Source organism: Zonotrichia leucophrys, chromosome 5, assembly GCF_028769735.1.
Source record: "Zonotrichia leucophrys gambelii isolate GWCS_2022_RI chromosome 5, RI_Zleu_2.0, whole genome shotgun sequence".
Taxonomy (NCBI): domain Eukaryota; kingdom Metazoa; phylum Chordata; class Aves; order Passeriformes; family Passerellidae; genus Zonotrichia; species Zonotrichia leucophrys.
Genome location: NC_088175.1, coordinates 43,285,025 through 43,300,166, shown reverse-complemented (window position 1 = coordinate 43,300,166; position 15,142 = coordinate 43,285,025). Strand labels below are relative to the sequence as shown.

The window sequence follows — 15,142 nt, the reverse complement described above, 5'->3', positions numbered from 1 at the left end:
GCACCCACCGCACAGGGGTGGGCAAAGGGGGAATCCCAGTCTCCAATCCACCCTGGCCATCAAGGATAAAATAAAAATTAAAAAATGAAAATTCCCAGCATACCTGAGTTACCATTCTGCTGAAGCAAGGCTGGCTGACCATGCCTGCAGCTCCTTCTGTTGCAGGTGAGCAGGAGGATGGGACCCACCTGGGTTCCCACATGACATCAGTAACTTTTTCTGTCACCAGATATCAGTATCACTTAACAGTTCATCAGCCAACACTGGATATTGGTGTATTGAAAAGGAGAAGGAACAAAATAAAAAAACAGATCTTGTCTCAGCTTTTTTTCTTCATTACATTACATGGCTGCTGCAGAATTTCAACTACCACAAATTCCAGGAGATGCACACCAGAAATAATTCTTCACTATGGTGGAAGACACTTATGATACAGCTGGGGACAAACCAAGCTCAAAAAATGTTTATGGGATGAGACACACATTAACTTCCAGACCATAAAAATGACTGTGCAAAAAAGCAAGAGTTAAAATAAATATTCAATGAAGGAAAACTTTTTACAGCACACAGACATTATGAAGAGGTTGGATTTTCTTTTTACAACTGACACACTTAAGAGTAACAGACATTTCCAGTGGCTCAGAAAACAAATTTAATTGACACTAGAATGAAGGAAAGCATACAGGTTTGGGGGTTTTTTTATAAAAAAAGAAGCTTTATTACAAATCTGTAGGTTTAAGAAAATATCCCAAAACTGTCAAAGTAGTATGAAAAATGGTGTCATCTGATTCACAGTCACCAGATTTCTCCAACAAACATAGCATACAAAAATTGATATAAACCATGGCAATTCTTTTTGGCAACACAAGTCAGGTATTTGCAATTCCAAATTCCCTGTTGACAACAAAGATGCTGCTGGCAGGGGGATGACTGAATTGCACTGGTTTTGAAAACTGGAGGCTGGGATGGAAAGGTTATATATACATATACACATACTGTATTTTACCACATGTCCAGGTAACTCTGGTAACACAACATGGCCCAGCACAACACTAAGGTCTGTAAAACCTGGAGAGCCAGGGAATGTGTGTATGTGACACTCAGTTATTCTCTATGCTCTGGTTCCCATCTGCTTTTACATCTCAACCCTAATAAAGGCCAATTGGTTTCCACTCTCATTTACAGAAACAGTGAGGTTGATGTGCTGCTGTGCTGTCTCTTCAGACTCAGGACATGTCAGGTCCATTGCCTGCAGACACAGGATCTAAAAATACAATGCAGTTAAAACATCATATAGTTAAAATTTTAGGACATTGTACACTGAATTTCCTGCAAGTGACCTAACACCCTAACCTCTCCCATGGAAAACATGGCATTTCTCATGCCATTCTGAGATAATTCATACAACAGATCAAGAAGGAAAGAACTGATACGTTACACTCCTACACTGAAGCACAGACTGCTGAAAAAAACCCCACAGGTCTGCAAGTACACCAGGGATTGAATCCAAAGTTGCCCTGCAACTCTGAACTGTGGGTAGTCACCTGCAATGGCTGGAAGCTGCAGCACAGACCATTGGTAACAATATTCTCAAATCCTTTAACTGCACAGCACTGAGACACTACAGCTCAGAGCTCCAGAAGAAGTTGAAGATTTGAAAGGAGCAGAATGAAACCCTTCTGTTACAGTACCTACTCAAGGTATTGATATGATCTAAAAAAATCCCAAATAATTTAACTGTTTTTATCAGATGCTTGAGGGGGATTTCTATTGAGCAAACCTCCTTTTGCCAACAGCAACTTGAAAGTAACCAGCACCGTGTTAAAGAACTGCTCAGTGCATTTCATTCATTTTGCTGTTTCAACTTCAGTTGAAAAGCACAGAATTGAGAGTTATTCAAATAAAACTACTCTGCAGGAGAGCAATTAGAAATCAACAGTCTCTCATTACCAGAGCAAACAGGATGGAAGATGCAGAAGTGATCCACAGTCATTTCTTTCCCCTTGCAGACCAGGTTAACCCTAGGTTAATCAGGGCTACCCAGAACATTTCTTAAAAGCCACCTGCTGGTAAAGAGGTTGACTCATTCTCCTGCATTTACTGAAAACTTGATTCCTGAAATGCTGTAATGAAACAGTCAAAAATCCTCATTCCAAAGAAGGAAAATATTTCATGTACATTCTTGGGTGTGAACCTTCAGGCTGGGGAAACGTTTTTCTAGATTGTCAGCAAGGGTCTGATCAGCCTCACGCAGGACTTCAAGGAAACTCTCCACCTGGAAATAAAACACACACACAAGGAGAAAAAATAAAAACCAAAACCAACTTGCATGGAACACAGAATTCTTATACTGGCACAGGGGCTCTTTCTACTTCTTTACCTTTCCAATAAGAGCAGCCAGCAGCAGCCACTGAATGATGGAAAATGCCCCACAGTAGCTGCCTTCCTCCTTAACCTCACAACTCCAGTTGGTCTAAATTTTGAAGTGGTACCACTTTCCACAAACCCTTATTTTCTTGTTTAAAAGAAACACAGAAACTTTTACCACCCAGAGAAAAGCTCCTTATGAAAAATACTTAGAATAATTCCTTTATAAAAATATACAGGACAACTTTTCAGCTAGGATAAATTTTCAGACATCCATTCACATCAGCACAGTTTGGCCCTGGCATCAGCTGAAGATCTCAGCAAAGCTCTGGCTGAAGTGAGGCAGAACAGACAGAAGGGGTAAGACTGTCTGGCACTGGATGGTGTTTTACCTGTGCCTTAGCAATTCTGTCCTGTTTGTGTATCAGGTTTGGAGAGGCCCTGCCACCCAGGAGCACTTTTTCAGCTGTGTCACAGACCTTGCCCCATACTCACCGAAGCAGAATACAGAGGTAAGAGGTTCTGAAAAGCACAGGAACATGTCTGTTCATTCAGGTGTCCCTGGTGCAGTCCTTCCAAGGTATTCTCCTGGAAAATCAGAAATGCAACCAGCATGTCATGAACAGTTGTTGGAAGCACAAACTCAAAACTGTGCACAGCATCTACAGAATGTGCTTTGTTCTTACAAATGGGTAAAACAACCAGAATTTACAGTTCTCAGAGAAAGCCAGACACAGCTGATGCCAAAAGGTGTGAAAGCTCACACATCACAAGTCTCTTAGCCTGAGATTATATATTGACATTATTTCCTTTCCTTAAATAAACTGACTTTCATTCAAAAGAAAGGGTAACATATATCTACAGAATTTATCATACAGAATCTTGGCACACACCTCAGAAAACCTGTGTCACTCCCATCTCCCACACATGTTGCTACTTCTGGTTGATTCTCTAATGAATTCCCAGTAAGCAACTGCACTTGCACAGAAAAATGTCCACATTAATATTAAATACTTTTTTCTTACCTACCCTGCAGAAATCCCTACTATAATTTTGTTTATTCTTACCTTGGTTAGTTCTTGAAGCATATTGGAAAGCAATTCACAGCAAATATCCTTCAAAATTTTTAAATGGAAATCTTCCTCATTTACATCAGTCCTTCCAGTCTCCTCTTGCTCAGATTCCTTGGAGTTCTCAACAGCTCTCTTCCCACAGCCCTCCATGTATTGTAAAATACGAATCAAGCTCCCAATCAGTGGCATATCTTAACACAAAGTAACAAGAACAGTGAACTTCAACACTGAAAATTCTTGTCCATCCATTCAAGGCATTAGAGTTTTGAAACACACCATCAGATTTTTACACAAAAGCTATAGGGATGTATATTCTGACAGTGTTGTGTTTTGTTACTCAGAGACGGTTTTAAAGAAGCAAGTGGAAATGTAGTAGAAAACCCAAATCATTTTTCCTGCAAGCTGACCTGTATCTATAAAATATATATGCCAGTGTAAGGAACATGAGAAGGAAACTGTCTTTAGTAGTACTCAGTGAGGGCAGTATGTAAATTTGCATCCAGATAATCCTATCTGACAAACCAAACTGCACAGCATCTTTCTGCTGCAGGTGACCCTGACTCATATTCTCAAGACAGGCTTTTAATTCTAAAGATTTTTCCATGGATTGAAAAGTAAGAAATGATAGAGGGATTTAAGAAAGTGCAGAATCTCCCCCTACTTAAAAAAATTACTACATAAAAATATATGTTGTACATATATTTTGATTATATACATATGATGTATAAAATAACAATGTAATAATGTATTACTATATTTTAGCAAAAATAAATTCTGAAATTTTCACTAGTTTGCAGTGAGACTGAGCAGAATCTGTAGATTCTGGTACTGTAACTCCTTAGAATTTATAGCCCACCTGGCAACTGAACTTTGGGCTAGCTGTGATTCTGAGCAACCAGGGAAGAGTCTTACTGTATGCAATGTCACTGAATTGAGCCACCTTCCACACCCACACAAAGCCAACTGTGAATATTAACTTTAAAAAAAAAAAAAAAAAAAAGAACAGAAAAAAAGTATGACTTGCTTTTCCTCATCCTGGTGTACTCCTGCTCTGTCTGTGAAGCAAACATAGCAGACAGCACAGACAAAACAGAGGCCAGCACAGTCTTCTGCTCCTGCACAATGATGGGTGGGTCATCTGGCTGGCAAAGCTCCTGGCTAACGAGCTCATAAAGCAAACTCCAAGTCTCTTTTCCTCCATCAGGAGCCTGCACTTGAGAAAGAAAGAAAGAGAACCCACCAACACAACAAATTTATTCCAGGTACTGAATTCCTGTTCTCCCCAATAAATATGGGGAGAACAAATTTATTCCAGGTACTGAATTCCTGTTCTCCCCAATAAATACATGGTGATCCAGGAGTTATGGCCCCTCTTGGTCCCCTCACACACAGCAATTCCAGCTTCTTACCAATAGCCTGGATTCCCTCATCCACCGTGGTCAAGAGCTGCAGGATATGCATATAAACATCCAGCCCTTCTGGGTTATCTGATCTACACAGAACAAACATCAAAAAGACAAATTAAAGTGCTGCTTGCTGAGCTTATGTTCTGTGTTTTGGTCACAGAGAAGCCCATCAGCAGCCACTGCCATTCCCTTTGCAAACAAACAAATATCAAACCGTAAGTCCAGGAAAACATATCCCAGTGATTTGTCAAACTGTGCCACTAAAAGCAAGATGTTTGGGCACAGGCCTTACAAGGTTACAAGGAATCTCCCCAGCCATGAAACCAAAAAGAAATCTCCCATACCTGACTTGCTTGGCTGCTTCAAGTATACAAGGCACAATCTTAAAGTCTGGAAGTTCTTCAGGAGAATCATCTACAGAGGGTCCCACAGAGCGACAGGTGCCACTCTTGATCCAGTTTAACATCAGCTCTTCATCCAGATCAAAGAGCTTGTCCACCACTTCACCCACTTTCACCAGCAATTCAACTGCACAAGAGAGAATGTTATTTTTTATTTCAACAAGAATAAAAATGAACAGCAGAACTTAGCTCACAAAATGCTAGTATATACAAGTACTTGGAGTAAATTCAGGACTGAAATAAATTCATTTTCTTTGTGACCTACTGCTGGTTGCTGTGTTTAATTCCTTTATGTGGCATATACCAGGTAAAGAGTTGGCTACATAGGGAAAGCCCCCTGACACCTTCTACCTTGTCATGCCACATGTGAAGCAGTAACTTTATTCTGCAAAGAGATGCTATGCTCCTGAGAAGTCCTAACTTCTGCTTCTGAAGTAAAACTTTTCAAGATTTGGTCCTAGATATGCAGTTTTATGCTAATCATCCACCTGCCAATCTGCATTTTACTCACACAGGTCTGTTATTTCAATTGGATGGAGCAGGATTTCTGAGAATTTGCATTAAAAAATGTATTAAAAAATTGGAAAAGCTGTATTGTTAGGATTCTTGCAAATGACAACTATTGTTACAGCTGAGTTGGATGTTAAACATAAATGCTATTGAAAATATTTCCATTTTTAGATGGCTGGTGTGGTTTTTGCTAAATTAGTGCTAAGAGAGATTTGTGTAGCACTCTCTGCATACCCAAAGCCTGCACAGTATTCAGCTGCCAGGGTAACTGAACTGTTCCTCCAGTTCACATTCCAGAGATTCAGTAGCTTTAAAACAGAAAATCCATATCTGACTTGAAAAAAACAAATTAAATGAGGTCTTGTTTCAAGATTCAAAAATGACAAGTGTATATCCCTGAATGAGATATTTTCTTTTATTGTGGAAAATAACAATTTCTTCAACTTAAACATATTTTTATTCCCCCCCAGAGCTTTCTTCTTCCTCTATAAGTGCTTTTCTGGTTGGTTTTTTATATATGTATAAAACTGCAAATGAAGGATGAGTTAGTTTTGGTGTCCTTTAAGCTCATGAGGTTTCCTTTATTTTAAAGGAATTAACCCAACTGAAAACATTTGTATTTGAAATTTTTATTTGAAATCTTCTGCAAACACCCACTAAATCCCAGCTTGTTCTGGCACCTTACCATTTGTAGAGCTGGACATGATGAAGCAAACACAGTCGTACACAGAGGGGTTTTCTCGGATCCTCTCCACCCAGACATTGGCCACCTCAGGCTGGGAGAGGCAAGTTAACAACAACCTGGGCAAGAATTCCACATTTAATAAATTAGAAACCAGTTCACTCCTTTTAGCTGTACCAGTGTAAATCCAAAACAATGACAGTGGAAACAGAAACAGGAATCTAACAGCAAAGTGATTTCACAACAATGCAGAAACAATAAAAGAAAAGGATAAGAGGATAATAAAATAGTGAGCCCACTTGTCAGTTTTCTCCCCAGGCCTCAGAGCACAGCAGAACGACACTAATGATGCATTAGTTCCTGAGATGTCCTACCTGCTTGTTTCCAGAAGGGTTGGGGAGTCTGAATCACACAAACGTTGCAGTAACACTTGGCTTTAAGGAGAAAATGCAGGGGGAAAAAAGTTAATAAAATCCATTTTTATTTCTAAAAAATTTATAAAAATATTAATTTCATAACTTCAGCCATGTTCTGAGATTAATGGCAGATTTCCTAACTGTGCATGCACTTCCAGTGTCTCAAGACCACCAAACTTAAAACCTAGCTTGATTAGTAATTAAAAAGCCCCAAAAATAGTGGTCTGGGTCCTTTCTTCCTTTCCTGAGCACTTCCCACACAAACATGGCCAGCCAAAAGTTATGAATGAAGATGAGGCTGGGCAGGCAAGCTTAAATCCTTCTCCAACATGAATTTCCTGATTGTGAGTCCAGACAAGCAGTACCTGTTTATGTACAAAGCACACAGACACTCACCCGAGATTCTCATCTTTGCTAATGGACATGCAGATGTCCTGGAAACAGGCCATATTCCCTAATATTCCCACACAGATTTCCTGGAAAGTCAAAACACAGTGTAATGAAACAACTGCAAGCCCACAATTTCACTTCCAGAGCCATAAGACAAAAGCAAGAGAGGTTCAAAGATGTTTTCTGGTTTGACTTCCAAGCTTGTATGACCTGCTGATTTCATGAAAAAGATACAAATTTTTCCACAGATTCCATACAGATTTTTCTGTTCTATCAGACTAGCCTAAAATACTCTCAGGTACCATGCAGATATTTAGGTGCTCCATAAAAGCAAATGTATCTTGAAATCAGCTCTGCTTGCATATTCTTTGTATACAGTTTTGAAGCTAATTTGACAGCCCTGTTATTAAAGCAAAAAGGAATCCTAAAACAAAAATATCACTAAAACCTGACCCTCATGATATTCACTTGCTCACAAAAGAAAGGGACCTTAATACAAGCTTTCAGCAAACCCCACTTTCTGAATAAAGAGATCTAAAATAAAATAAAAGAAACAACAAGCCCCAAAGCAGTGCATCCCATTAGGATATTCATGCCAAGGTAATCACTAAGAGGATGCACACTTGTGTAAGGAGGACCATAAGAGCTGTGAAACACCTGCAGCTGACTGGTGCTAAAACAAAGTGAGTCAGTTTGCAGCAATATAAAGTCAGAAATCAACTCTCTCCACTAAGGTTGTCTTCTTAATTATGAACATGCTATAACCTCTGCTAAATTTCAGCAGGCACTCCAGCAAACACTTTCATGACAGCAGCTGTGAAAGCCAACTTGTACTCACTTGCAAATTGGGGCTATACTTTCCAAAGACAAAGTACTAAACTTTCAAAGCTCCATTTGTCTCTACTGATCTGGAGTAAAGCATCTGGTAACTTCTGAGAAAGAGGATTTACATCAACACTGAATACCTTTGAAAATCCCATTTTGAGGCCTGCAGTGCACTGTGTAGCACAAGCTGGAAATCAGTGACATCAAAACAAGTGGAAAATTAAAAAAAAAATGAAAGTATTGGTGTCTTAACAATTCCAAAGATTACTTTTTGTAATCTTTTGGTGTTTATTTCTCATTATCTTGTTCTGATTTGATCAGTAATAAATTAATTTTCCCAAGTGGGGTCTGTTTTGCCCATGACAAATCACAGCAACTGGTGAGTGATGTCTCCCTGCCCTTATCTTGACTCATGAGCCTTTTGTTGTATTTTCTCTCCCCTGTCCAGCTGAGGAGGGGAGTGACAGAGTAGCTTTGGGGGGTACCTGGCCTCCAGCCACACTTCTCCAGGTCTGACTAAACAAATTCATGGCCATCTCTGTTCAGTAATCATGAAACAAGTCAAAAGGGAAAAAAAGGCCAGACAGGTTCTATAAAAGGTCCTGTAACTGTTTGATAAACTCAGGCCTTCATCAATGTATCTAGATGAGGATGTGTGAGCAGGCAGGTACCAGCTTCAGCACCGCCAAAATTCTTACTGATTAGAGCATGTTAAAAACAGAGTGAAAAAGCATTTTACAACTTGATTTTATGTTTTCTCCTGGTTCTCCTTATACATTACACTTGCAATGGGAGAAGGGAGATAAATGTAAATGCATGTACAGAGCAATCTACTATTTCTATTGACACAGGAGAGCTTTTTGGCAGTCCATACTTACAGTTAGCCGAGGGCATTTGGACTTGGCAAACACTCCCATGAATATATCAGGGGCATTGAACTCCTGAAGGAATAAAGCAACATCCTGTGGAGAAAGTGGATGGAGAAGTAAATGGGCCTCTGCAATTTCCAAATGCAAAATCAAACATGCTCCCACAGCACAAGGACTGGATCAAAGAGATGACAAACTCACTACAAGGAATTTATTTGCCAAGAGTTAATACCAATAATCCTTGTTTTTCAATGAGAGAAGGCCAGCAAGCCCCTCTGGTGGTTCAGTATGCCAGTGATTTGCTGTAGAATGAGCTAAAAAGTCACATTTGCAAGAAAATGCAAATTGCTGCCTATCTCAACAGAAACAGACACTCAAACAGAATTCAGTAAATATTATGTTTTAAGGCATGACATCACCATGACATATAAAAAAGAAGCAAGTGAAGGGACTGTCATTAGCACTTGACTGGAACACACAAGAGGAAATCTCTTCTTCATTTTACCACATTAAAACACAAGATTAGTTTTCTGTTTGGGAGTAAAAGACCCATTTCCATGTTTACTTGAAAAATCTGAGCAACAAGGTAGGGAATAAAATAATACTTAAACTAATATATATATCTATATATCTATATCTATATATATATATATATCTCAAGAATCTGTTCCAGCATCTGAGAGTGTTGAGAAATAATACTAAGTGTTACACTGCCACTGCAAGTCTGCAGCTAAACTTTGAAAGGCTGTTTATCTATCAGAGAAAGCTATGCTTACCATCCCGACGTTTGGCAATTACTAGAGGAAAATATCCCTGTTCAGAGATGGCACCAGTACTATCCCCACAATCCAAGTGCTGAAGGCACAGGCTGTGCACCCCAGTTAATTCCAGCTGCTGTCCTGCCCTGCTCCTCTCCCCAGGGCAGCTCCGAGGTGAGTCCGCTCGGTGCCGCCCCAGCCCAGCTGTCCTGCCCCACACCCGGGCGTGGGCAGCAGCTCCAGAACGAGCGAGCCGGCTGATTCCCTGCCTTCTCCCGCTGCCAGCACCATTCTGACGGGACACTCGGGGCAGACGGGCCCGAAGTGCCGCACAAGGCTCCTACCTCGTCCATCGACATGTCCCACACCTTGCAGATGTCATTCTCCATCTCCTCGTCCAGCTCCGTCCGGGCTCCCTCGGGGCTGGCGCCGGGGTCCGGCTCCGCGGGGGCGATGACCTGGGACAAGCGGGGCGGGGAACAACGACCCGGCTGAGGCTCCGGCGCCACCCGGGAGTTCCCGCCCGGTGTTTTCCCACTGTGTCCCCGCCCGGCCCCGGATTTGTGCCCTGTGAATCCCAGCTGTGTCCCCAGGTTGGTCCCGGCTGGTCCCCGGTGTCCCCTCCGGCCCTGGCAGGGATAGCGTCGCGCCCGCCCAGCGCTGACCGACGCCGGGCCCGCCGCCCGCTCCCTCCCGGCGGCCGCGCACCTCGATGAGGCGGGTGAGGACGCTGAAGAGCCAGTGCTTGCTGTACACCGTGTTGCCCACCGCGTCCCCCTCCTCCTCCTCCGCATCGCTGCACGGCGGCGACGGATTGCGGTCCATGGCGGCCCCACAGCCGTGCGGAGCAGCGAGGCGGCGGCGCGGCCGGAGCGGCGCCCGCCGCCCCACAGCGCCCCCTGCCCACCGGCGGCCACTGCCGCCTCCCGCGCCCGGGCCTGTACCGGGATCACGCCGGGACCATGCCGGGGTCGTGCTGGGATCGCGCCGGGATCGCACCGAGACCCACCCGCCCAGGGCCTTCCCTCGGCGGGGAGCGGCACCCCGAGGGTCCCAATGGAGTCCCTTTGGCAGCCCCTTTGATGCCCCGACACCGACACGGCCGCCCCCGCAGTCCCGCAGTCCCGCGCCCCGGGAGGATGGATGCTCGCAGAGAAAGGAACAGTTCTCAGGAGGATTCCTTTATTGTGCCGTACAAAGCGAGGTGTGGCAGGAGCGGAGTACAGCGCTAGTACTTCCTGGGCAGCCCCTTGGGCCGGTAGCGGTTCGGGTCCCCGCCGCTCCGGCCCCATCTGTTCGCCTCCTGGTCCTGCCGGGTGTCCTCGGCGCCTCTGCCGCTCACGCTGCTCTGCCAGCCCTCCCGGGCGTCGCTGTGGGGAGGAGAAAAGGCACCTGAACACTCTGCATCTAACTCAGCCTTGTGTGGGTTCCCTCACTCGTGGTTTCCATAAGGCTTCTCAGGGTGAGATGCAAGCACATGCTCGGCCTTTGTCTGAGAGCCCATGGTGGAATCTCTATCTGTTATGTCGGTAAATGAACCAGCAATGAAGGAAAGTTCCTTATCAGAAATGCAGAGAGAGCAATCTGCCTTCTTGGGCCGACAAGAAGAAAGGCTCATGCTCATGTGGCACCGTTCCTATAGAGACCGACTGTCCAGATGGGAAATTCTTCCCCTCCCCTCTGCTGTCCTTCTAGGTACTAAGCTGAGTACAAGTCTGAAAGGACCTCACTGCAGCTGGAATGCCTGGATCCCAATAACTCACTGTTAACAATCCAAGCACACTCCATTACCTGATCACTCTCGCTGCCCAAGCACCACCAGGTCCTCTCCGGGCAGCATCATAATTCCCACGGGCATGGAAATACTTGTCAGCACCTTTGTAATTCGCCTCACGCATGTCCCTGTATGCTCTGTACATATCCCATGCTCCTGAAGAAGGCAGAGAAACAGAAACAACCTTAACTTGAAAGAGTCACACCAGAAATAGTTTGGTACTACCTTAGCCAGGAGCTGAAAGGCCCAAGGAGCAGTAACAGAGTGGGGCACTGCCCCACATCATCTTTGCACAGAAAGGGGACATCTTTGCACCTGTGGGACTGATCAAGGCCCTCGTCCAGCAGCAGAAACCAGGGGGTCTCTAACGTGGAGCTGAGGATTTCCCAGCTCTGAGGGCTGCAGCACTGACTGCTGGTAGCCTGTGCTTGGGGAGGGGTTCCTGAGGGAAGGGCCCCTGGTTACAGCAGCTTACCTCCCACTGCATCCCGGGCAAATTTTCCGGCCTGGGCTACTCCTCGGACTATCCTTGGTCTCTCAGCACTCACACACAGAACAACGGAGAGCAACGCCATGCAGACCCAGAGCCTCATGGTTCCTGGCCAAGCCTGGCAGGGAGCTGGGAGACAGTGAGAGAGATGAGCAGTTCTGGAGCACCACTGAGAACCCACCACACCCCCAGCTCTGTCTGGGCTGCTGTCTCAGTGCTGAGGGCTCACCCAGGACCCCCTTCTCCCCCTGCAAGGAGTGGTGCCCTCTGTGCAACCACAAGCTCCACAACAAAAGCAGGTGCACAAGAGAAACCAGCATTTTAGCACTCCCTGCTGTTCCTGCCATGAGTACAAAGAAGCCCCACATGCTAAAGCATTCGTTCTGCTCCCAAAACACCAGCTCATAACACTGCACACAACTCACAAATTCAGAATGTCACTCACCACTGCAGAACAGCAAAGCCAAAGGAGATGGAGATGGTCTCGTGTGCTCTCAGACTCAAAGAGGGTATTTATAAGCAATTCAAACCCTTCAAAAGAGGAAACTGGAAAGGATACCCATGGCTGGGAAATCCCCAACAGAACTTTCAACACAGAAATCATTACTGGAAACTTGTCCTTACTGAAAGTCCACAGCTCCTGTTACGCAATCTTTTAGAGACGCTTCTTTTACGGCACTTCTTCAGCTGTCCTTGGGACTATTTGCTCCTCATAACAGCCATACTGACAAACTGCCTTAAAGGCTGAAGAGTTCCATGTGCTTCAAGTGTTACTGGTATCTTAAGTGTGATGCTTTTATTTGGATCTTGGACTGAACAGAGCTGGGAGGAGAAGGTGCCTGACTGCCTGCACATTGCAGCACGAGGCCAGGTCTGTGTCTGTGCACAAAGAATGTTACCAGAAGGGTTGCATAAACTGCTAAGTGAAATTCCCATGCGTGCTGGGATTGCCAGATGAATTCCAGAGTGAATGAAATGGAAAATGTGAAGTGTTGCTCTTAACTCCATTGCAAAGCAAAGCATATACACCTACATCCCTGCTGATCTAGGATAGCACAGACACACAGACCATCGAGAGGCTCTGAATGATTCATTTTGCCTTGGCTTGCTCTTACAGGCCCCTCTCAAGGGTCTCCAGCTACCTTGCTGCAACAGCAGCTCCATGGGGCTCAGGTGGAAAATTTTGGAAGTAGCAGTAAACATTTGACTTAATTCAGATCCATACAGCCACAATTCTGCTAGACTTTAAATCAACTGTCTGGCCCTATTGGCATGGTTCACTGTTTAAGTACCCACTGTGCTCTCCCTGCTTAAAGCCTGCTCACTCCTCTTGGTTAACAGCTTGACACAACCCTTTCCCCTGCAGAAAACTCCAGGGCTGAGTGCAGTTGCACTCAAGTGAGTGTGCAGGAGGTGTCCCCATTGTGTGCCCTTGTACATGATTTGGTGAGTCCAGGAGAGCCCTTCAGGTGCCCCTCTGAAGAGTGAAGGGCAGCTGCCCCACACGCAACTCTGCTACTGGGAACAATTTGCTCCTGGAGCTGCAGGGCACAGGCATGAGTTGGAAGAGGTGCAATAAAGTTAACAAAGTGTCAACAGTAACTGTTATATTGGGTGTCACTGGACTTCAGTAAAAAAAAAAAAAATTGGCTTAAGGGGAGCAGAGACATTTTCCATAACCTGAAGCAGGACAGATACTCTGTAGCATGATGTATCTCAGAATGGAACAATTTGCAACAAGAATCTAAACCCGAAGCACAAGGACAAAGATTTTTGCCCTCCTGAAGCTGATACTTCACAGTGTAACAGCTTAGCCACTGCAGGGACTGGAGCGCTGTGCTTTGCTACAACCCACCTCACAGCCTGATGATCCACACCCTTGCAGTACACAGCAGCTCAAGTCCTTCTCTGCTGGCTGCAGATAGCCCCGGCCATCACCTTTTTGGTTTTTACAAAACAAGGAGAATGACTCCTGTAAGTTGGGGTACAGGCATGTGGCACTTTGCCCAGGGACTTGGAACAAAGCATTGCCCTCAAAACTGACCTAAGGAACCCTTTCCCTACAAGAGCTCACACACTCTGGACTGTAGAGGATATTTTGAATCTTACACTCTTTCACATTCTCTCCAAACCAACATTTCTGCACAACACGAAGGACAATGAGGACAAAAAATGCATTTCTGCAAAACATAAGGACAATTGCAAGAAGGCAGGTGCTAGAGGGATTCTTTAGGACATCTCAGAGTGCATCCCCTGGTGTCCAGCAAGGAGGAGAGCAGCAGTGACAACAATGCTGGAGCTGAGCTAAAGCTGCAGCTCGGGGCTCCAGCAGGGAACAGCCTGAGCCCTGCTTCCCTGAATTATTGTATTTGTGGGGCAGGAAGGAATGATGAATCTGACTCCATGTTCTCAGAAGGCTAATTTATTATTTAATGATACTATATTATATTAAAGAATACTAAACTAAAGAATAGAGAAAGGATACTTACAGAAGGCTGAAAAGATAATAATGAAAACTCGTGACTCTTTCAAGAGCCTTGACACAGCTTGACCATAATTGACCAATAAGTCAAAATGATCCACATGAAACCAATGAAGCCATCATCACTCGGATAAACAAGCTCCAAACACATTCCACATGTGACCACAACACGGGAGAAACAAATGAGGTAAGAATTTATTTTCCTTTTTCTCTGAGGCTTCTCATCTTCCCAGGAGAAACTCCTGGGCAAAGGGATTTTTCAGAAAATATGAATGTGACACCATATCTCCTTGTCCTGCACTCCAGGTCATGACCCTTGGCTGACAGAAATGAGCTGCAGCCAACACTGCTGCTTTCACAACACAGAGAGGCGAAGCGTGGAGGAGGGTTTGAACAGAGCATTTCCTCCTGCCTAGCAAGAAACACTGGCAGCATGTGCACACTGGGGAACAACACCCTGAGGGGGCCAGGAGACCATGTCTTGGTTTGTACATTCTGATGCAGTTAAGATAAAAAGCAACCCCATGCTGGTTGCCCTGTAACTGTAAATATTTATGAATGCAAACTATGTTCCTCAAACATTCCACAATTTTGCAATCTGAGAAAAGGGATGAGGTGAATTCCCAGCTCAGGAACAGTAATATCTGCAGATATTTCTTAATCTGGGAAAGAACAGCACCTTTTTATGCTTACACGTGC

The 15,142-nt window shown here is 44.4% G+C and overlaps 2 protein-coding genes across 3 annotated transcripts; both read right to left on the bottom strand.

Annotated features, from left to right (window-relative positions):
* Positions 1 to 616: 616 nt before the first annotated feature.
* On the bottom strand, positions 617 to 10,562 carry SAAL1 (serum amyloid A like 1). Its single transcript, XM_064715203.1, has 13 exons — positions 10,406 to 10,562; positions 10,042 to 10,155; positions 8,949 to 9,032; positions 7,252 to 7,331; positions 6,814 to 6,873; positions 6,443 to 6,558; positions 5,191 to 5,374; positions 4,850 to 4,932; positions 4,465 to 4,653; positions 3,435 to 3,631; positions 2,863 to 2,955; positions 2,179 to 2,275; positions 617 to 1,264 (listed from the first exon to the last, which is right to left on the bottom strand). Exons 1-13 carry the CDS (start codon positions 10,520 to 10,522, stop codon positions 1,227 to 1,229), a joined length of 1,452 nt encoding a protein of 483 aa, XP_064571273.1. The 5' UTR covers positions 10,523 to 10,562; the 3' UTR covers positions 617 to 1,226.
* Positions 10,563 to 10,862: 300 nt separating this feature from the next.
* Positions 10,863 to 14,574, bottom strand: LOC135448534 (serum amyloid A protein-like). Of its 2 annotated transcripts, none has more exons than XM_064714637.1 (4): positions 12,407 to 12,482; positions 11,947 to 12,090; positions 11,489 to 11,627; positions 10,863 to 11,067 (listed from the first exon to the last, which is right to left on the bottom strand). In XM_064714637.1, exons 2-4 carry the CDS (start codon positions 12,062 to 12,064, stop codon positions 10,926 to 10,928), a joined length of 399 nt encoding a protein of 132 aa, XP_064570707.1. In that variant the 5' UTR covers positions 12,065 to 12,090; positions 12,407 to 12,482; the 3' UTR covers positions 10,863 to 10,925. The 2 variants fall into 2 exon arrangements, with proteins under 2 accessions (XP_064570707.1, XP_064570706.1); XM_064714636.1 differs by lacking the exon at positions 12,407 to 12,482 and adding an exon at positions 14,451 to 14,574 and having other exon boundaries at positions 10,876 to 11,067.
* Positions 14,575 to 15,142: the final 568 nt, after the last annotated feature.